This window comes from Marmota flaviventris, chromosome 4, assembly GCF_047511675.1.
Source record: "Marmota flaviventris isolate mMarFla1 chromosome 4, mMarFla1.hap1, whole genome shotgun sequence".
Lineage (NCBI taxonomy): Eukaryota > Metazoa > Chordata > Mammalia > Rodentia > Sciuridae > Marmota > Marmota flaviventris.
In genome coordinates this window covers 121972758-121996081 of record NC_092501.1, presented here as the reverse complement: position 1 = coordinate 121996081, position 23324 = coordinate 121972758, and the positions used below count along the sequence as shown (strand labels likewise).

The following is a 23324-nucleotide window of genomic DNA, read 5'->3' as shown; positions in this document are numbered from 1 at the left end:
TAATGTGTATTGGCTAAATATTCCTAATCCCATCCTTCAGTGAAAGTTTTATCCTCTTCATCAAATAGTATCTTTATAAAAAGTTATTTTAATATAATTTTTGTGGTGCATTTCTTTACAGGCAAAAATAATAATTTATTCTTAATGGGTCAAAGAAAAAAAAAGACAGGGTAAAGGAACTTGAATACTCAGCATGTAATAAAGGGGGAAAATAAAACACCATATTTAGAATGCACAAGAACTCTGGGACAGGATTAAAAGAGCACACCTGAGTGTCATTGGGATAGAAAAGAACGTGGAAATACAGGCTGACGGCATTAAGAACATTTTCAATGAGATAAGTAAAAGAAAAATATTCCTTTATCAGAAATGAGGGAGCATCCACATAAAGGGGGCATATAGGGCCCCAAATAGACAAGGTCAAAATAGAACGTAAGACACATGATAATCAAAATACCTAACATAGAAAAGAAGGAAAAAGCATTAAAAGCTGCAAGAGAAAACCATCAGGTCTCATTTAGGAGCAAGCCAGTAAGGCTCACTTCGGGCTTCTGAACTCAGATTCTACAGAAGAGGCCTGGAGTGAGATGTTCAAAGAAAGCTCTTAAGGAAAAATTTTGTCAATCAAGATTTCTAAATCTAGCAAAGCTCTTTCAAAATCGATGCCGAAAGAAAAGCTTTACATGACAGGGATAAGCTAAAAGAATTTATGATCACCAAAGAAGCACTACAAAGAATACTCAAAGATAAACTGCACAAAGATGTACCCAAAAATAACCCCCAAAGCTCCTAAATAGATGATGACCATGAGGAGAACAACCAACTAAATGAAAATTAAGACAGAATTAAATATAGTAAACAAGCCAAAATATCAGAAATCTACAAACACATATCCATAATAACCCTGAATGCGTATGGTCTCAACTCCCCAGTTAAAAGACACAGATTAATGGATTGGATCAAAAAACAAGATCTAAATAAAAGTTGTTTGCAACAACCCCTATCACCAGCAGACAGATCATACAAATATAAAGTTAATAAGGATTTTTCTGACTTTAATACTATAAATCAAATGTACTTAATAGACATCTAGAGAATATTTCACCCCCAAACAGCTGAATTTACCGTCTTCTCAGAAACTCATGGAATCTTTTCCATTATTGACCATATTCTACGTCACGATATAACTCACAAATATTATATATTTCTAGGTCATGATATAAGTCACAAATGTGTATATATATATATATATATATATATATATATATATATATGTATATATATATATATATATATATATATATATATGAGCATCTTATCAGATCATAATGGAATAAAACTAGGAAACAACAGCAAAAAAAAGGAACTACATAAGCACATGGTGATTGAACACCACTATTTAAATAAAATATGATCATAGAATATATGAGAAAAGAAATCCAGAAATTTTTAGAAAACAAATAAGAAAAGAGATACAAGACATCAAAATCTCTTGGACAGTAGGAAAGCAGTTCTAAGAGAAAAAATGAGTAACTACATTAAAAAAATAGAGATATCCCAAATAAACTTATGTTCCACTTCAAGGCCTTAGAAAAGGAAGAGCCAATTAATTCCAAAATGATCAGAAGACAGGAAATAATATCAGAGTCCAAATTAATGAATAGAGAATAAAAATATACAGGATCAATGCAATAAAGAGTTCTATGGAAAGCTTAATAAGATTGATGAACCCTTAGCAAAATCAACCTAAAAAAAGAGAAGACCCACATAAACATAATTAGAGATTTAAAGGGAGGTATCATCACAGACACTTCTAAAACACACACAATCATTAGAAATTATTTTGAAATTTTATACTCCAATAAACTGGAAAATCCATAAGATACCAATGAATTTCTGGACAAATATGACCTGCCCAAGTTGAACCAGAAAGACATAGAAAACCTAAACAGACAAATATCAAGTAGTGAAATTGCAACAGCACAAAACCTTCCAACAGAGGAAAGCCCAGGACCCGGTGTATTCTCAGCCATGTTCTACCAGACCTTGAAAGAAGAACGAATACCATTCTCAATTTATTTCATTCCCAAATATATTCTATGAACACAGTATAATCCTCATACCAAAACCAGACACAGACACATCAAGGAAAGAAAACTACAGACCAATATCACTAATGAACATAGATACAAAAATCCTTGACATTAGCAAGCCACATTAGAAATCACATCACAATAGACCAGGATCAAGTGTATTATCCCAGGCATGCAAGGTTGATTCAACATATGCAAATCAATAAAATGTAATTTGCCACTCAATCAAAATTAAGAACAAGAATCACATAATCATCTCAATAGACGTAGAAAAGGCCTTGGATAAAGTTCAACACCCTTTCGTGTTAAAAACATGAATGGAGAAACTAGGAAAAGAAAGAACTTACCTCAACATTACAAAGGCTGTAGATGACAAACCCAAAGCCTGTACTGAATGGAGAAAAACTGAAAGCATTTTCTGTAAAAGCAGGAACAAGACAAGGATGTTCAACCTCACAACTTCTATTCAATATAGTTCTTAAAATCCTAACCAGAGCAATCAGGCAAGAGAAGGAAAATAAAGATTTATAAATAGGAAATGAAGAAGTTAAACTTTCTGTTTGCTGATGACGAGTCTATACTTAGAAGGCCCCAAACACTGCACCAGAAGACTAGAGCTGATAAATTAATTCAACGAAGTAGCATGACACAAGAGCAACATTCATAAATCCATAGCTTTTCTGTATTTCCACAGTGACTCTTCTGAGAATGAAATCAAGAAAACCATCCCATTCACAATATCCTAAAAAGATTCCTGGGAATTAATCTAACCAAGGAGGTAAAAGACAGCTATAATAAAAATTATAGAACAATGAAGATAGAAATATAAAAAGACCTTAGAAAATGGAAGACCTTCCATGATCTTGGATAGGCAGAATTAATATTGTTAAATGACCCTAACTACCAAAAGCAATATACATGAATATTGCCTTACCCATCAAAATACCAATGACATTCTTAACAGAACTAGAAAAAACTGTCCTAAAATTCATTTGTGAGAATAAGAGACATAGAATAGATTGAGCAATTCTGAGGAAGAAATGTGATACATGAGACATGACAATACCTGATCTCAAATTATACTATAGACCTACAGTAAAAACAAACAGTCTAGTACTGACATGAAAGTAGAAACGAAGACCAGTGGAATAAAATATTCAACACAGAGACCAACTCACATACATACAGCCATCTGACACTTGACAAAGGTGCCAAAAAATATATGCTGGAGAAAAGACAGCCTTTTAAACAATGATGCTAGAAAAACTGCATATCCATATGTAGAAGAATGAAACCAGATCCCTATCTCTCACCCTGCCCAAAAGTCAAATCAAAAGGGATCAATCACTTAGGAATTAGACTATAAATTTTGTAACTGCTAGAAGAATACCTAAGGTCAACATTCCATTATATTGGTGCAGGCACTCTCAAAACTCAAGAAATAAAACCAAGAATTAATAAGTTGGATGCCATCAAATTAAAAACTTCTGCACAGCAAAGAAAATGATTAAGACCATAAAGAGAGAGTCCACAGAATGGAAGAAAATCTTTGCCAGATGCTTCTCTGACAGGGTATTAATATCCAGAATATATAAGGAACTCCAAAAACTTAACACCAAAAAAAAATCAGTAAATGGACAAAAGAACTAAATAAATCTTTCTCAAAAGAAGAAACACAAATGACCAACAAATAAATAAGAAATATTCAACATCTCTAGCAATCAGGTAAATACCTATCAAAACCACACTAAGATTTCATGTCACTGTGGTGAATGACAATGATCAACTACGAATAGTAACAATAAATGCTGGCAAAGATGTGGGACAAAAGGTTTGCTCATACATTGTTGGTGTAACTGCAAATTAGTGCAGTCGTTCAGTAAAGCAGTATGAAGATTCCACAAAAATGTAGGAATAGAACCATCATAGGTTCTGCAATTTTTGGTGTGTGTGTGTGTGTGTATTCTCACTGTGTGGGTAGATTTGAAAAATATATACTGTTTCTATTAATTGTAGTGGTACAATAGAAATAGATTGTAGTGGTACAATAGAAATCAGCAAATATGTACTACAAATTGGGGCCTTTTGTATTTGGGGAGGAGTGGTGGGTTCTGGCCAGCATTTTTTTTACTCATTCACCAACATACCACTGGACATTGAACTGAGGCATTGCTGGAGATCTTATTTCTTTCCTTTTCTCCTTGAAGTCTGAGTTTCCAAGGAATTTCATACAATTTTAGCAATAGGTGAGTAAAAGAACACATGAACATGCTGTAAGCTCTTGTCTTCTTTTGCCCCTCTGGTTTCAGGCTAAAGGAGATCCAAATGAGTGAATATGATGCTGCAACCTATGAAAGATTTTCAGGTGCTGTTCGGCGACAGGTGCAGTCCCTCCGAATCATCTTGGATAATTTACAGGTAATCTTCCATTTGTGGATCAAGAAATAACTTGGGCCCAAATCTGGACACTTCCCCAAACTGTCATAGATGGTTAGCTGAACTCTAATCAGCCAATCAGAAAAAAATTAATCAGTGCCAAAGTGTCTATATTAAACTATGGTCTCACACCATGCCTTAGCTGAGCAAAACACACCTAGTTAAGTGTTCCAAAGGAAAATATATTACCTTACCTTTCTTCCTATCCAAGAAGCAGTAAAATTACCAGTAACTCTAGCAGACACTAAAATTTCTCATTCCCCTCATGTAAGATCTTAGGGCATCTCACCTTTACTGGAAATTCACAAATATAAGTCATTTTATTCTGAAGAAACAGAGAAACATTCTGGATTATCCAGGTGACTATTCACTATCCCCTGAACCCCCTCTTACTGCTTTGTACTTGCCCCTGCACTGCCTGGATCTTTTCAGTTTCACAAAACTCTTGAGTCAGTTGATACTGCTATTGCTCCTAAAAATATTAAAATGTCAATATTTCCTAAGCAGAGATGTTATTTCTGGTCAGTTTGCACAAGTAATTAAGGAAGGGTTGAATTCATACAAGTTTTCTTTTGCTTAATGCATCATTGAGCACTCACAAGTGTTTGAAGACTGAAACCAGCTGGTGAAGCAGTACTCTAGAAAGAAGAGACCTCTGAGTAGGGGACAGACTCGAGTACCAGGCTGCTTGGAAAATGGCAAATAGTATCTACAGTGACTAGTGTTCAGAGTTTGGGGATGTGCTTGGGGGTAGAAACTAGTGGAAGAGAAAGCTTAGAGAACAGGAATCCTAAAAGGTTGTGAGCACCATGCAGAGGCTGATATGTCTGTAACCAGGGAAGAGCCATGAAGATGCATGAGCAAAGGAGTGGCATGGTCTGTCTTCATCAGGAAATGGCATGGCCAAGAAGGGAGAAGGTTGCAGAGATGGAGGTGAAAGCCAGAAATCAAATCATAAAATCATTTCAGTTGTTTAGGAGAGAAGTGATAGGAACTCAAAACAGGGGCAAATGAAGTGAAAATGGAAAAGTTGTGACGAATTCAAAAATCATGTTAGTGGCTGGAAAAGAAGACAGTGACTAACTGTGGCGGAGGGGAGTGGTGAATGGAGCAGAGAACTTTCTAACCCTAGAGGACAGACCTAGAGAACACAGGAAGAGGGAAGCCTTGATTAAAGAAAGCACATGTTTGCTTTGGATGTTAGTATGTTTTCTCACTACTAGCACACCTATGCTGAAGTGTCAAACATGATATTTGAAGTTTTTAATATGTGAACCATAATGGGATGGGGGAAGTGGAGGAACTTTTGATGCGGCAAAGGGGAGGGCAAGGAGTGGCTAAGGGGATAGGAAAGATGGTAGAATGAGATGGACAACATTACCCTAGGTACATGTATGATCACACAAATGATGCATCTCTACATCATGTACAACCAGAGAATTGAATTGCATTCTGCTGTCATGTACAACTAAGTAGAACAAATCAAAACAAGAAAAAAAATCATTCTTGCTAAAAATATATGTGAAGAACTATGAATTTAATAATAAACAGTGCCTAAATTTCCATGTTATTTTAAAATTTAAAATTTAAATTAAATAAATAAGATTTTAAAATTTAGATAAAAATCAAGAATACTTTCAGTTAATTCTGTTGGTTTTGGTTAATTAAGTTGGTATAATGAGGACTAGAAGTAAAAAGTGTGATACTTCATGTTACATATGGAAAAAGTGAATTTTTTTTTCATTCTTTAAAATGATTACAAAAATATAAATTTAATCTGACTTTTTAAGCACAATCATGTCAGCAGTTTTTCTTGCTGAAATTTCTTGCAAATTGCAACATGTTATATAAAATTGCTCTGATTGCTGTGTGGCGAGGGGTCTGCACGAGGACAAAGGTGGGAGTAGGGAGGCCAGAGGGAGGCTGTGTGGTGGTACAAATGGGAATTAATGCTGCACGTGAGGGATAGACATGCAAATGGCAGAGAGGGTCAGATACTGCCAGGAATTGAAAGGATTTACCAGTGGATTTCATGGGTGAAACAGGACTCATGATGTCTCCTAGATATATGGCCTGAAGAGCTGAAAATAGTGGGTTGCCCTTTGCCTTTTGCTGAGGTGGATTCTGGGGTTTCGAACTTGTTAAGTTTAAGATGCCTATTATAGATGCACACCCATAGGTATGGTTCTCAGATCTTTTGAGTATTTTTAGTTCTTGAAGAAAAAGCACTGAAGTTGTTTTTCTTCATAAAAACAGAATGTAAAATGACAGTAATTTGTCATCCAAAGTAATGATTTAGAACCACATTTGTGTCCAAGGGTACAAATTCTTATAATTAGAATCACCTTTGTTAATACGTGAATCTCTATTTTCCCTCACAATGAGGTGTTACTTTAAGAAAAAAAAAGGAATTCCTTGGAATAAGAAGATAAATATTTTTCCCTTCTTTGCAATATTCTTTCATTATTTAGATATTTTTAACTGTTATGTCAAAATATGTAAAACCAGAAAGTAAAATTTATTTCTACCAATTAATAATTTGTTATTTTATGGACAATATACAAAAAGTTCCTTAATATAGCAAATATTTGTGTCCAAATGGTTGGCTAAACATGGGGAATAGTAAAAATAATGGGAGCTAATATTAATGAGAGAATCACTCTTCCTAGCTATCCTCAAACATTCATTTACAGTTACCTATTCACCCAACAATAGTTATGGATGATATTCTCCATACTTTGTTCTATATAGAATGCTTATGCTTTCTACCAATCTATTCTGAAAAAAAAATAATAGAAAACTGTCATAATTGTAGAGTTTATAGATGAAGGAAGTCTTGCTTAACCAGAACCCAAATAAGTGAAAACTTCAGATTAATCAGAATGTTTTCAGTGCTGAAATCACAGGCAGTATCACAAACCACAAAAATAACTGGTTTTGGTCAATTTTATTCATTTAATGTCCTCCATGCTACAAATGTGTGTGTATACTTTCTAGCTAACCAAGAGTTCCCAGAAAATAAATTAACCAGAATACATCATTCTCTGAGTATTTCAGTTAGTCAGAGTGTTCTGTATGTGAAAGTAATAAAACTATATTTCTTTTTTAGAAGAACCATAAGTTAGACTTTTCATATAATGTAATGTAGTCACACAATCTAATTTAATAATGAGTTCTTGTTAGTGTGAATTTAAAATATAATACAAGGGGCTGGGGATGTGGTTGAAGTGGTAAGATGCTCGCCTAGCATGTGTGAGGCACTGGGTTCGATTCTCAGCACCACATAAAAACAAAATAAAGATATTGTGTCCACCTAGAACTAAAAAATAAATATTTTTTAAAAATAAATAAATAAAATTAACACAAAACAAATGGACATTTTTACAAAGAAACTTTGCTTTATTCACTAGGACTATATAATAAAAAAAATGTATGACTCCTGTTGTAAGTAAAAGTATGTATTTAAATTCAGTGTGATCTAAAATGAACAAATTAAAAATACTAAAAACTAAATAGAGTGTGTATTTAGTATTTCTGGAAGTATTTCAGTGAATACAATAAAATACAGAAGACTTTGCAAACACATTGAAAATAATGAATATTTCTTTTTAAAAAATGATTATTTTTTTTCAGTGTTAAGGATCCAACCCAGTGCCTCACACATGTTAGGCAAGTGCTCTGCCACTGAGCCACAGCCCCCAGCTCTGAAAATAATAAATATTTCTATTCAGACGTCAACAACTTTTTAAAGAACTCCCCCTCCAGCCCATGGTCCCCAAAGGCATCGATTCTGACAGGCTTTTTCCTGTTCTGAGTTTCCAAGTATTGGTGGATGGGCTAGAGGATAAAAAATAAATTTTTCCCCTAATTTATCTGCAAATTATAAACCTGAGAACTATAGAACAGTGCTACTGTTAGAAAAATATTTTTGTGCCCAGTATCTCTGGATCAAAAGACTGAGACATGCTTTCACTTCTCAAAAACAAAAGCTACTGATTCATGATCCTTTGACAAGCATGACCCAAAGTAATTCATTTGCTGCAAATAAATATTAAAATAAAGGGAGTTTAAAGCATACCAACCAGGATAGCTAAAAAAAATTAAAACTATTAATATCAATGTTGGTGAGAATATGCAAAAGCAACCCTCATACACTGCTCATGCTAATGTTAATTAGACAAACCATCTTAGAAAACTGAGTAGCAATATCTACTAAAGTTGAATATATCCAGTCTTGTGACTCAGAGCTTTCCCACAACAGAAATGCACATGTATCTTCTCTAGAAAACACATTCAAGAACATTTATGGTTGCATTATTCAAAATAGTCCAAAAATGAATACAGCAGGATTATAGATGGAATTATAAATATAATAAATTGTGCAAGTCATATAATGTAATAATGTTAAACCTGTGAGAGAGAATATAGTACCGCAAGATACAACATAGCTAACCCCATGGGATATTGTTGAGCCAAAGAAACCAGAGACAAGAGTGTATGTTCTTTGACTCCATTATTTTTAAGAGAGAGAGAGAGAGAAAATTTTTTAATATTTATTTTTTAGTTTTCAGTGGACACAACATCTTTATTTTTATGTGGTGCTGAGGATGGAACCCAGTGCCATGCGCATGCCAGGCGAGCGCGCTACCACTTGAGCCACATCCCCAGCCCTTGACTCCATTTTTATAAAGTTCAAAATCAGACAAACCTATTCAATGCTATTAGAGATCAGAATAAGTGTTACCTTTGCAAAGAGTAAAATCCAGGACAGGGCCCTGGGAGACTTCAGAGGTATAGGTAGTTAAATGGTGTTTTCACAGCACAACAGTTCGTTAAGATCTGCACTTATGATTTCTGTACTTTATTATAAGCATATCATACAGGAAATTGACCAAAGAAGAAGAGAAAGAGGAAGAGGAAGGTGCAGGGCGGGAGGGAGGAAGGAAGGGCAAGAAAAGGTAGCAGACTACTGGAAAAAGCATATTTCTCCCCTTCATTCATGCTGCAAAAATATCATATTCTAAGAGTAAAATATTTTCAATTCAGTAACCCCTTTACCAAGGAAAGTAATAGGAACATGTGCCCTAAACAGAAGTCCCTTCTGTCATTTTTACAAAGTATTATTAACATGAATATTAAAAGAAGAATTCCACGGTGCTGTTGAACTATTACATAAACTCCACCGGGTGATGGCTCTGTTTCTCTTCATCACTCTGCCATTTCCCCTCAGCATCCCAGCTCCATGTCACCTATAATTCCCTTCTTGTGCTGTGAATCTATTATTGCAACTTCTGGACCCTATAATGCTGGTTAGGAATTGAAATCACTAAGTCAAGACTTCACAAAGCTCACACAGGAGTTAACATTTGTTCACTTTGTGGTCTAGAAGACCTGCCTCGTAATAAATTAACCTTGAATACCAAGGACTAGAGCTGACCAGTAGGATTTCTTTCTCACAAATATACTAAAGAAAATCGAATAAAAACTTAAATTCCCTCGGATGAGTTAGTCACATACAAGAATGTCTAAAATAACAAACTACTTCAGATCACTGTATTACAGTGGGATCTTTATAAATAGATTTGCTAGTTCATTTTTTTTAGGACTGAATAGTATTCTATTGTCTGGATGTACCAACAATTTAATTCATCCATTACCTATCGAAAAACACTTTAGTTGCTTCCAAATTTTGGCAGTTATACATAAAATTGCCATAAATATCACAGCAGAGTTTTATGTAGACAGAAGTTTTCAACTCATTTGTGTAAATAGTAAGGCATGCAATTGGTGGATGGTGCAGTAAGAATATTTTAGTTTCAGAAGAAGCGGCCAAGCTGTCTTCCCATGTAGAAACACCATTTTTCATTCCCATGCACAGTGAGAGACTCTGCATCCTTAACAACATTTGTTGTTGTCAGAGTTTTGGGTTCTGATCATTCTAATACGTTTGGAGTGATGTCTCATAGTTGTTTTATTTTGATGTTACATATGTTACATCTATTAACATATGTTTAAGATATTTTCATACGATTATTTACCATCAATCTGTTTTTGTTTTGGCAGGTATTAGGGATTGGACCCAGGGGAGATGAACCTAAGCCATATTGCCAGCCCTTTTTAAATATTTTTTATTTTGAGACAGGTTCTCACTAAGTTGCTTAGAGCTTTGCAAAATTGTTGAGGCTGGCTTTAAACTCATGATCCTCCTATTTCAGCCTCCCAAGCCGCTGGATTACAGGCATGTGCTCACCACGGCCAGCCAATGTGACTATTTTAATGAAGTGCCTTCTCAAGTCTTTTACCCATTTTTAAAACTTTTTCTTTACTGTTGAGTTTTAACAGCTTTTTAGATACTAATCCTTTATTAAAATTACCATATTTAATGTAGATGTATTAATGTAAATAAATGGAAACCCCTAGGTCACCAGCATAAGATTTTAATTTTGATGGGCAGGTCCTGGAACCACTGTACCAGGTAAATATTAGAAGTGTATCTTTCCCAGATGTATATTCTTCATAAGAACCCCGTGATCTCACATGGAAATGGGGCATATTGGAGCAAAGCTGCTGTCATATAAAACTTGATACAGAGTTATAGGTGGTAGAAGGAGCGAGTAAACACAGACTTCCAGAATACTTTCCACATTTCAATAATCAGACAAGACAACCTTGATCGCACAGTGCCATCCTCCCCGTACCAAAAATTGGGACTTAACTCCTGTCTCCTCTTTTTTGTCATTTCTGGAATCAGGAGTGGGTAATCCCTCAGACTGCCAGGATAATTTATGCTTGGAAACAACACCATGGATGACCATTTAGGTACCTTTCAATGTGACATTCTAATACTCTTGGAGGTACCAAGCTGCAGAGCTCAGTCTTCTAATGCCTCTCATAGATGAAGACAGACTCTCACAGGATTGTCAAATGGAAAAATAAGCAGTTAAGAAAGTAAAAGAAAACATGGTCACAATGCTCAGCCACCATCGAAATGGCATGGAAGTTAATTTTTGAGCTGGGTTTAAGAGCAATACAGAATTAGTATCAGAATAAAATTATATAACATGTTTGGTAACACATGTGCCATTGTTATCAAACATTGGTTTTCTAAGTTTCATAAATAATTTTGACAAGGCAATGCCCTGATCATGCCCTTCCCAGTCCTCCTGGCTGCTACATGCTTGTATTAACCAGTGATGGTTTCACTGTTGTAAAGGCTACCCAGTAAGTAATTTTTGTGATTTTTAAATGCAGATCATAATTGTTATAAAATTAAATTTAAACCCCATCATTTTGCCATGGAGGAATTATAAAATGCTGAAATTCTAACTATAAGTCCACTCTCCTCTCATATTTTGGTGTTTCTAGAAATGAAATACATCCTATAATCTTGTTTACATGCATTAAAACATTTTAACTATTCTTCCCCCTTCTATGGTAATTATACTCATGGATTGCAATAAACACATGCCTTTATTGGGATATTACAGTTCTTTATCATTTAACTATCACCTGATCTAGTTGTGTTTTGGCAAAATGTTATGTGAAAATACCTTAGAAAAATAATTCAGAAAATTTCAGAATATAGAAAATCAGAGACATGTGGGGTACAAAATGTTCAGATACTGTTGTTTCCAGCTATTTCCATGTACACAATAAGACACGGAGAATTTGAGTAGCAAATTTCTTTCCAAAAGGAAGACTTCTGAAGATCACATTCTCTCTGGGATTTCTGACAATGTCAACAAGTTCAAGCTGATTATTTAGGTACCTAATAAATTTTCTAGAAGAACAGAGACAGAAAACCCATAGGAAATGTATCATCATTACCTTTCCAGATATAGAACTTTCTTAAGGGGGTCATTTTCATACTGTCTTCCTGTCCATATGCCCTTCAAGTGTTCCATATGTTAAAACAATTAAAACTAACAAAATACACATAAATTGCATTTCTTTGTCAGCAGAACAGAAACCAGTTCATTTCTGCAGTTGTGTTTATGCAGAACCATCACGTATTGAAAAGTTCCCTGGTGTGTTTCCTGTTATTCATGCAGAAAGTGTGTCAAAGATCCTGCAGAACTCGTTAAAAATAAAGACTTATGTGTATGTGTTTGTGTGTCCTAGGCTAAAGGTAAAGAAAGGCAGTGGCTAAAACACCAAGCTACTGGAGAACTAGATGATGCCAAGATCATTGATGGGCTGACTGGAGAGAAAACCATCTACAAACGTCGGGGTGAGCTGGAGCCACAAGTAAGTAGTGGAGGACTGGTAGCATCAGACTGGCTTAGTTTGGCCTTGTTTCTAGAAACTCACTTTCTTGAGTTGTGTGTCAAAACATCATAAACCCTGGTGCATTATACTAAAAAAAAAAAAAAAAAAAAAAGATAATGATGAAGAAAAAAACAAAAATATTATACTATTTATTGTACATGTTAAGGTCTCAGCAAGAAACACAAGGCACACTCAGACTGGGTAATTTAAGTAGCAGTGAATACAGAAGAATTTAGAGCATATTTACAAAGATAAGGGTGGATTTAGGAAAGCCAAAAGATTCACTGTGATAACCCAGGCTGACATCAGCGGGGATCTGACTCTGCCCTGAAGTCTAACACACAGAGCAGGAGAGCAGTTCTGGAATCTGGAGAAAGTAGTTCATGGAGCTGTGGCCTTTGGTAGAGGTAGAGCCCACCCCTGGGCAACAGCAGAGAAAAAGCTGAGGTAACAACCCACCCCCAGCCTCTCATTCTGATCTGACAGTGCCTCCCATTGGCAGAAAACTCTGGAAGCCAGTAGCCAAGAGAGCTGCCCATTGGCCCATCCCACTCCTGGGACACAGAGCAGTTGCCCTGGAAGGGAAACTGATGCACCCTGTTGTCTCTGAATCCTAGAGTATTCCTCAAGTGAGAGCAATAGAGCCATCTTGGTGGTTTTCTACTATTCTGTACCTTTAAAGATCTGTGTCCATCCTGGGATTTAAGAAAATTTTAGGAAATAAGGAATTCTCCTTTAACTCTCATTGTGTTAAGTCAAGTTTCAGTTAGCTATAGTTTTGAAAACTTTGCCATATAATGGCAACAGAGTGAAATATGAGTCTCTTGATTTCCTATATCCTACATAACCAGAATTGCCAAGTTCCCACTGAGAGCTGGGGGAGCAGGGCCTGGAGAGAGCAGGGAGAGTCCATCTACTTAAATGTGTTCTCAGAGAGGATCTGGTGGTGCTTTGGGGAGTTCTTATTTCTGTGTCACTGGGATGAGTCAACAACTGTGTTCTTTACTGACTCATTGTGGTCAACAAATGTGGTTGGATATATATGATTTTGTGAGCAGTCATGAAAGCCTGTGTGGCACTATTGTTCATTTGGACACACTCAAAAGTTTTGAAGAAATATATTGAATTGGCTCCAAACCATTATCCTCTAATACCCAGAGCATGTTTTGAAATTTCTGGCTCTGCCGTTAGTGTTTATGCATGTCAGAAAGTTTACAATAACAAAATAACCTGGAATTTTTCTTCCTTCCTTCCTTCCTTCCTTCCTTCCTTCCTTCCTTCCTTCCTCCCTCCCTCCCTCCCTCCCTCCCTTCCTTTCTTTCTTTCTTTTTTTTTAGTAAAACTGACAAGATATTTCAAAATTCTGCACATTGGCAGATAGGAGTCCAAAATCAAACTGAATCTCTCAAGTTTCACATTTAATTGATAGTTGCTTCTATACATCAGCTTAATGATACTTTCATGCTTTAAACTGCCAAGAAAAGAAAAGGAAAAAAGCACTAGTTCACTAACTCCAAGGAAATTTGAAAGCTTGCTAAGGACAAAAACCATTTAAAAAATATTTTCCTTAGATTATTTGCCAGACTCCCTCTCCCATAACCTTGTTTTAAAAATCTAGTATTTCTTGCAACCTACATGGGAAATGGTTTTCAACTGACTGCAAATAAAATTGATGTTGGCTTCCCTCCAAAATAACAGACTCTTGCTAGAATTACTGACTTCCAGGCATGGAGAGAAAATGACATGTTAGGATTTGTATCTTTCCAAATTATTTTAAGGCACCAGTCTCCAAAAGGCAACTTTACTAGACTAGATTGGGCCTTGCAAGGGCTCTATTCCAAAGGAAAATCTTTTTCATATGATCCTAACTACCTTATGCAATTTCAGTTACTGAAATTCAATCTACAGGCATCTTTCACCAGCCTGATCAACCTTTTACAGGGTCAAGTCTGCAGCTGATCTGCCCACCTCATGACTAGCACTCTGGTGCCTGTGTGAGCTCCTCAGGACTGCAGCCATTGATGACATTGTAGTTCACAAGCTCTTTCTGTCATTCCCTCCCTCAGCTGGGGAGCCCACAAGAGAAACCCAAGCGTCTGCGCCTGGTGGTAGATGTGTCTGGCAGCATGTATCGCTTCAATGGAGTGGATGGCCGGCTTGAGCGCTCAATGGAGGCCGTGTGTATGGTCATGGAAGCTTTCGAGAACTATGAGGAGAAATTCAAGGTAATGGCATGATCTAAGGATGATAAGAGTCATCCTTGACCACATCTGCACAGAGTGAGCCCTGAGTTATGGCATGATGATGATAGGTGCTTGGAGACTTTATTCCCAGGAAGACAGAAATCTCCATTCTCTTACCAGCTCATTTGGCTCATTTGCCAGGGCAAAAGTGAGACATTTGCTTCATCTGCTCTGATAATATCATAATTTAAAGGACTGATTCCTTCTGATTACTACTGAAGAAACTCCACCATTGTGTGACATTAACCATAAGGTTTAAAAAAAAGGAACAGCCACTTAGAAGCACCAGAGTCTGTTGCCCTTGTAACACCCATACCCACACACCGTTTCCCAATCACCAGACAGACAGCCTTCCAAGGTTTGAGCTCACTCCCAGAGTGTGGTGTTCTCAGCATCACTGTCCCTTTGCACATGGGCAATGATTCTACAGAAATGAATGTCTCCCCAGCTGACAATGAAGATGACCACCCTGGCAGAAAAGCAGCCTCCCATTTAAGCTATTTCTATTTTGTTCTTGCAGAGTTTGATGCACACCCTCCATTTCAGAGGTTTGAGAGTAGAGACTAGATTTCCCCATACTGCTGTGTTATCCCCTGACAGAAGCCTACTCGTCTGCTCTTAATCAACCACAGAGAGCACCTACTCCTCTGACCCTTTCAGAGAAAATAACCTTGTGTTACCATGGTTATCACATTCCATGCAATTATTATTAAAAGTTCAGTGGAGAGAAATGGTATATGTGTAGACATGTAAAGGACACAGAGTCTATTCATGGATACTGTAGACCTTATTCTGGGTCATACATTTCCTGAGAAACAAGTAGTATTAGTTCATTCACTGTTTAGCTTGACATCCCACCAGCACCTCTGGTTGCTACCTGGGTCATGGCTCTGTGTTATGCCTCATACAGCAAGAAACAGGTCATTTACTTTGGGCTTATTATTAAGTGGACTACCCATTGAATCTCCCAGGGTCCCTTATATGAATTAAGTTCTGCAAGAGAAATTCATTTTAGGATTGACTGCTGGGGAAAGGGCAGCTTTAGACAGTGAATGCTGTGGGTTACTAGACTTTGCACAAGTACAGGATACTAATACAGATATACATGGACTTTTACCATGAGGAGTAGTTATGTTTCCCTTGAAGAACTAGAATGGGTATCCCCTTGTGAGTATTGAAAACCATGGAACTATTCAAGATTCTCACTTTGTCCTAGTTGCCAGGAAGCTTGGTGCCAAAATCAAAGACCCACTATGACAATTTTATTTTGTCTTATGTCTTAAATACTTATATTTAGCTTTTTATTTCCCTTGACCCTCCCTCACCTCAGATGTAAGTTTGTCTTCATTTTTTTAAAAAAATTTTTATTACTTTTTCATGTTTTGTGGGTCAAAGGAAAATATTAAAAAATTTTATTTAAAAGTATTTCAGATCCTTTCTAGTATATAGTAGAGTTTGATTTCCTATATCACTTGAACCACAGGTGACCAGTGGATTTCTAAAAATCCATCTTAGTAGCATAAATACCTGTATCACACCTAATGTTTAAAAACCTATGGATTTTAACTTGACCCAGAATCCCTACTATTTCCAGAGCTTCTTATAGACCTTCCCTACATATTGTCACATTGGAGTCTTTTTGCTATCTTTCTACCATCTCCAACACATATCTGAGATTCTAGTGGCCACAGGCCACTCAGTCTCTGCTAAGCCTCCTGTGGCCTCCTTTGTAGAGGAGAAGAAAGAGATGGGTTGGAACTACTATATTCTGTGAGAGCTTTATATAATTAAATGTTTAGGGATTTATGTAAGGGGTACACATAGTATAAAATGTAAAAGGAACAAAAGGAGATAAGAGTGAAGAATAAATCTCTGTCCACCCCTCTCAGTTCTGAAATTCCTTGTCTAATGATGACCACTATTAGTGGGTTTTTGGTCACTTTTCAGAGATATTCAGTGGTATACATCACGTGGTTCCATTCCATGCCCTGTGGTTTGTATGGTTATGTTGATCATATTCAAATCATTTAATCTCTCTGTACTTCCATTTTCTCATTTGCAAAGAGATATAAGAACTAGGAAGGACTAATTTACTTAGAAAACATAAAAAATGTATGAACCAATGATTACTTGAGGAGCTCCTAGTGAAAATTTTGTATTCTTCAGACCAGAATTGCATCAAATGTCTTATCTTTAGGAATTCAGATTTGTGATCTGAGATTCCCCATCCCCAGTTCCAGATGGTTCTTAATGTCTTCCCAAATTTATCCTTCAGCAGTAAAGTATATTTGCTTTGAAACCTTCAGAAGCCTCTGGTCTGGTGTGGTGGTCTAGAGTCTTCCTGTCTCTCTTGGCACTTGCTGTTTTCTGTGTAGTAGTCTCAGCCATCTGAGCTGTAGCTCATTACTATCAAACTTCAGTGGCCTTGTTTAGAGTCTCTCTCCATGTTTTACTCCCCCACATTAGCATGACACATGCCAAACCACAGTGAGCATAGAGCCAAAATTACTGAGTAGGAAAGGTAATTGGTAATTCAGTGGCAGGACACATTTCCAAAGCATTCAGAGTTTTAAAGTTTTTCATAAGTGTTCTACCAACAGAATTTGATTATTCCCAGGCATAGTGTTCACAGTAGGTCATCTAAGACAAGAGCAACATTATTTGCTTATAATGAGCATAATTTTTAACATTCCTAGAAAACTTAGAGACTACAGTGAAAGGTAGAATAGTAATGCTTATATGAACCATTTTATTTTAGTCAAGTTAATTCTTTTTCTTTTATCTTCATTTTTAATTGGTTCCTCATGATTTCACCCCGTCTGCTCCATCTCAGTACAACTAAAAGCATTCCACTTATATTGGTAATACATGATGTTTTTTTAATATTTATTTTTTTAGTTATAGTTGGACACAATACCTTTATTTATTTATTTTTATGTGGTGCTGAGGATTGAACCCAGGGCCTCGCACGTGCCTAGGCGAGCACTCTATTGCTGAGCCATAACCCCAGCCCCATGATGTTTGATAAAGTGGACTTTTCTGAAATACTTCATTTGAAGAAAGGACTTTACTGCTGAAAAAAAATATTAAAGGTCAGAGGTGTTAGAAAACCACTATTCCAGGACCAATGCTGGATTATAGCTTCTGAGGGCTTTCTTTTTGGAAGATATGTCATAGATCCTTAGTTCAGTTAGATGATTCACTCCTTCTTTGATAGGTGAAAACAAGGCCTACCTGTTCTTAAAACTAAGAGGAGCCAGCTTTTCATTCCATTTCTTGGGTATACTATTGAATATAGAACCTTGAGGGCAGGAATGACCTTGGAAATTATCTTCATCAACCTCACTTTTACAGATGAGAAAACTAAGATTCAAAAAGGTTGAGTGCTTTGCCCAGTGTCATAGCTGGACCATGAAAAGCCAGGACTTCTGATGTCACTTCACAGCTTTTAGTTGTTTTTCTTCCTATTATTTGTAGTCATTTTATTTCTGCCCAATCAGTGTTTTAAAAAAATGTAATTCAGGATGTACCCAGGGGATTCAAGTCAGAAAAGCCAAGGGAAAGCTGGGCATGGTAGTCCACTCCTGTAATCTCAGCAGCTCAGGAGGCTGAGGCAGGAAGATTGAAAGTTCAAAACCAGCCTCCACAATTTAGCAAGGCTCTAAGCAACTTAGCGATATTCTGTATCAAAATAAAAAGTAAAGGGGGATGGGGATGTGGCTCAGTGGTTAAGTACCCCTAGGTTCAATCCCTGATAACAAAAACTTAAAAATAAAAAAGGAAAGTGAAGGAGACCCAACTTGTTTCTGTCTTTGATTCTGGTGGCTCACATGACCAGCTGAAGCAGGTCCAGAATCTGAATAGCTTGGATGTGAATACACTTAGGGACTAAGTCAGGGGAGCCTGGAATGGCTGTGTTTGTGGGCATCAGAGGAAGTGAAGAATTGGTTTCCTTCCCCCAGCTGAACTGTTAGAAGGTTCCTGAGATCCAGACTCTCAACAGAGATCCACACTGCCAAGTCCTAGTGGTATGTTCATCTAATCTCTCCAGAGCAGACACTACCCAACAAAACCCCTGAGGCCTAAATAGACCTAGTCCTACCCACTGGAGCACCACACATTGAACTGTGCAGCAACCCCACCCTAAAGTACATAAACTTGGCCTGTGCAGACAAAACTCCAACACATAGCACTTCCCATTTCATCCTACCTCATACTGTGGAGAAGAAAAACTCTGATGCTGACTAAACTCAACCAAAAGAAAGTGCACTTTGCTCTTAATGATAATCTTTTTATTAAATTTATTTATTTATTCTAATTTGTTATACAAGACAGCAGAATGCATTTCAATTCGTAGTACACAAATGGAGCACTATTTTTCATTTCTGTGGTTGTACACAAAGTACACCATTCGTGCCTTCATACATGTACTTAGGGTAATGATGTCCATCTCATTCCACTGTCTTTCCTACCCCCATGCCCCAACCCCTTCACTCCCTCCCCTTTTGCCCTATCCAAAGTTCCTCCATTCCTCCCATGCTACCCTCAACACCCCCATTATGAATCAGCATCTACTTATCAAAGAAAACATTCAGCCTTTGTTTTTTGGGGATTGGTTTACTTCACTTAGCATGATATTCTCCAACTCTGTGTATTTACCTGCAAATGCCATGATTTTATTCTCTTTTAGTGCTGAGTAGTATTCCATTGTGTATATGTACCACAATTTCTTTATCCATTCATTTATTGAAGGGCATCTAGGTTGGTTCCACAATTTAGGTATTGTGAATTGTGCTGCTATAAACATTGATGTGGCTGTGTCACTGTAGTACGCTGATTTTAAGTCCTTTGGGAATAAACCAAGGAGTGGGATGGCTGGGTCAAATGGTGGTCCCATTCCAAGTTTTCTAAGGAATCTCCATACTACTTTCCAGATTGGTTGCATCAATTTGCAGTCCCACCAGCAGTGTCTAAGTGTGCCTTTTTCTGCAGTTGACAACACTTATTGTTGTTTGTAATCTTAATAGCTGCCATTCTGACTGGAGTGAGATGATACCTTAGAATAGTTTTGATTTGCATTTCTTTAATTGCTAGAAATGTTGAACATTTTTTCATATATTTGTTGATTGATTGTATATCTTCTTCTGAGAAGTGTCTGTTCAGTTCCTTAGCCCATTTGAGTTTTTTATAAATCCTGGATGTTAGTGCTCTATCTGATGTGCATGTGGTAAAAATTTGGTCCCATTCTGTAGGCTCTCTATTCACCTCACTGATTATTTCTTTTGCTGAGAAGAAGCTTTTCAGTTTGAATCCATCCCATTTATTGATTCTTGATTTTATTTCTTGCATTTTGGGATTCTTGTTAAGGAAGTTGGGGCCTAGTTTGACATGGTGAAGATTTGTGCCTACTTTTTCTTCAAGGGCTCTGGTCTAACTCATAGGTTCTTGATCCACTTTGAGTTGAGTTTTGTGCATGGTGAGAGATAGGTGCTAAATTTCATTTTGTTGCATATGGATTTCCAGTTTTCCCAGCACCATATGTTGAAGAGGCTATCTTTTCTCCAATGTATGTTTTTGGCACATTTGTCTAGTATGAGATAACTGTATTTATTTAGGTTTGTCTCTGTGTCCTCTATTCTGTACCATTGGTCTACAAGTCTATTTTGTGTCAATACCATGCTGGTTTGTTACTATTACCCTGTAGTATGTTTAAGGTAATGACACTCAATCTTCTGTTATATGTTAATACAAAGAATAGAAGAGACAAAAACCCAAACAAATGACCAGCCCAATTTAGAAATAGCTAAGGGTGGGCATCCAGGTCCCACCTATGAATATCCATTGTTATAATAAAAACACAGAGAAATGAAACAAAGGCTGCAGACACCAAACCTGTAAGAGAAACTCAATCTAGATCATTGTAGAACATTTGGCAAGGGAAGAATGTACCCTAAAAAGTCCCATACAACAGAGTGGAAGAAAATCCCTTCCAACAGGTGCAAAAAATTCAATGCATGAATACGAGAAATATGAAAAATAAGCCAACATAGCACTTCTAGGTCATAATTCACCAGGAAATAACCCTAAAAATGTTGAAGTGGATGAAACATCAAATAAATATTTCCAAAGAATATTATAAATATGATCGATGAATTACAAGAGAACATAGAAAAACAACTAAATAAATTAAGTCAGTACAGAATATGAATGAGAAATTCAATAAGGAGATAGAAATATTGAAAAAGAACCAAACAGAAACCTTAGAAATGAAAGACAAAGTAAATAAAATAAAATATTCAGTTGAAAGTCTGTCTAATAGTGTAGACCATGCTAAAGACAGAATCTCATACCTGGAGAACAAATTAGCCTGCCTTAAACATTCAGACAGTAGTAAAGGAACATAAAAATAAGTAACCATGATTAGAATATACAAGAATTCTGGGACACATGAAGAAGCCAAATTTAAGAATCACTGAAATTGAGGAGGGTTGTGAATTGTGGGCTAATTGAATGGATAACACCTTCAGGGAAATAATAACAGAAAAATTTCCAAGCCTTCACAAGGAGATGGAAATCCATATACAGGAAACATTCAGAACCCCAAATAGACAACATCAAAAAAGAACCTCTCCACAACACATTAAAATTAAAGTACCTAACATACAGAATAAGGATAGAATTTTTAAAGCCTCAAGAGACAAATTTCAGGTCACATTTAGAGGCAGGCCAATAAGAATCACTTCAGATTTCTCAGTACAAACTCTACAAGGCAATAGGGCTGGGAATGGTGTGTTCCAGGTCCTGAAAGAAAATAACTATCAACCAAGACTGCTGTATTCAGCAAAACTATCTTTCAAAATTGAAGATGAAATAAAAGCCTTCCAGGATATTCAGAAACTACAAGAATTCATGAATACCAAACCAGTACTACAGAACTTACTTAAAGAAATACTCCACAAAGGAAAAAAAAATCAAAAACCAACCTCAGAACACACAAAACAACAAATCTCATGTGAAGAGTAGCTAAGCAAATGAGAAAGAAGACCAAATTAACTGTGATGAACAAACCAAAATGGAAGGAAATTATAAACATCTCTGTATAATAACATTGAATATAAATGATCTCAACTCTTCAATTAAAAGACAGGCTGGAAGAATGGATTGAAAAACCAGACCCAACTTTGTGTTATTAGCAATAGACACACCATACAGGAAAAGAGATACACAAGCCAAAAGGATGGAATTTGATACACCCTGCCAATGGGGCCCCAAAACAAACATGAGTAACCACTCTCATATCTGACAAAGCAGACCTCAAACTGAAATTAATCAGAAGATACAAAGAAAGTCACTTCATATTGGTACAGGGAGAAATCCAATAAGAAGATAAAACAACAATAAACATTTATGCCCCAAATATGGCTGCAATTAATTACATAAAAAATGCTAATCAAATGAAGCCCCAGATAGACCTCAGTGCACTAATGCTGGGTGATTTTGAAACACCTCTCATGATTAGAGTGGTCATCCAAAAGACTCTTTGGACCTGAAAAAAATTAGGTTCAAATGAACTTAAAAGACATATTTAGAGTATTTCATCCAACAATAGCTGAATACACACTCATGGAAGCTTCTCCAAAACAGACATTTTAGGCTACAGTGCAACACTTAAAAAATACAAAAAAAAATTATCAGATCAGATATAAATGAAATTAAAAATCAACACGACAATACCCTATATAATCACATGGAGTATGAACAATACTCTTTTGAATGATGAAATGACTATGGAAGAAATCAGGGGGAAAATTACAAATTATTAGTTTCAAGTGAGAATAGTGATACAACATACCAAAATCTCTGGGACACTATGAAAACAGTTCTAAGAGAAAAGTTTATAGCTATGAGTGTCTACATAAGAAAATCAGAAACATCCCAAATAAACAACCTAATGATGCATCTCAAGGCTTTGGAAAAAGTAAAACAAACCAATTCAAAAACCAGTAAAAGGAAGGAAATAATTAAGATCAGAGCCAAAATCAATGAATTTGAGAATAAAACACAATGCAAAGGATCAATGACAAAAAGTTGATTCTTTGAAAAGATAAACAGGATTGATAAACCTTTAGCCAAACTAACCAAAACAAGAAGAGAGAAAACCCAAATTAACAAAATTAGAGAAGAAAAAGGAGAAATCACCACAGACATCTCAGAAATCCAGCAAATCATTAGGGACTATTTTAAAAACTTGCATTCCAGTAAACTGGAAAACCTAGAAGAAGTA

The 23324-nt window shown here is 36.3% G+C and overlaps 1 protein-coding gene across 1 annotated transcript in view; it reads left to right on the top strand.

The window, feature by feature from the left end:
• Vwa8 (von Willebrand factor A domain containing 8) overlaps positions 1-23324 on the top strand; it is a 394300-nt gene that overhangs the window by 363015 nt on the left and 7961 nt on the right. The window contains exons 40-42 of the mRNA XM_071611473.1: positions 4403-4511; positions 12651-12776; positions 14864-15022. Of these exons, the coding sequence (XP_071467574.1) occupies positions 4403-4511; positions 12651-12776; positions 14864-15022 (394 nt within the window). The remainder of the gene's footprint in view (positions 1-4402; positions 4512-12650; positions 12777-14863; positions 15023-23324) is intronic.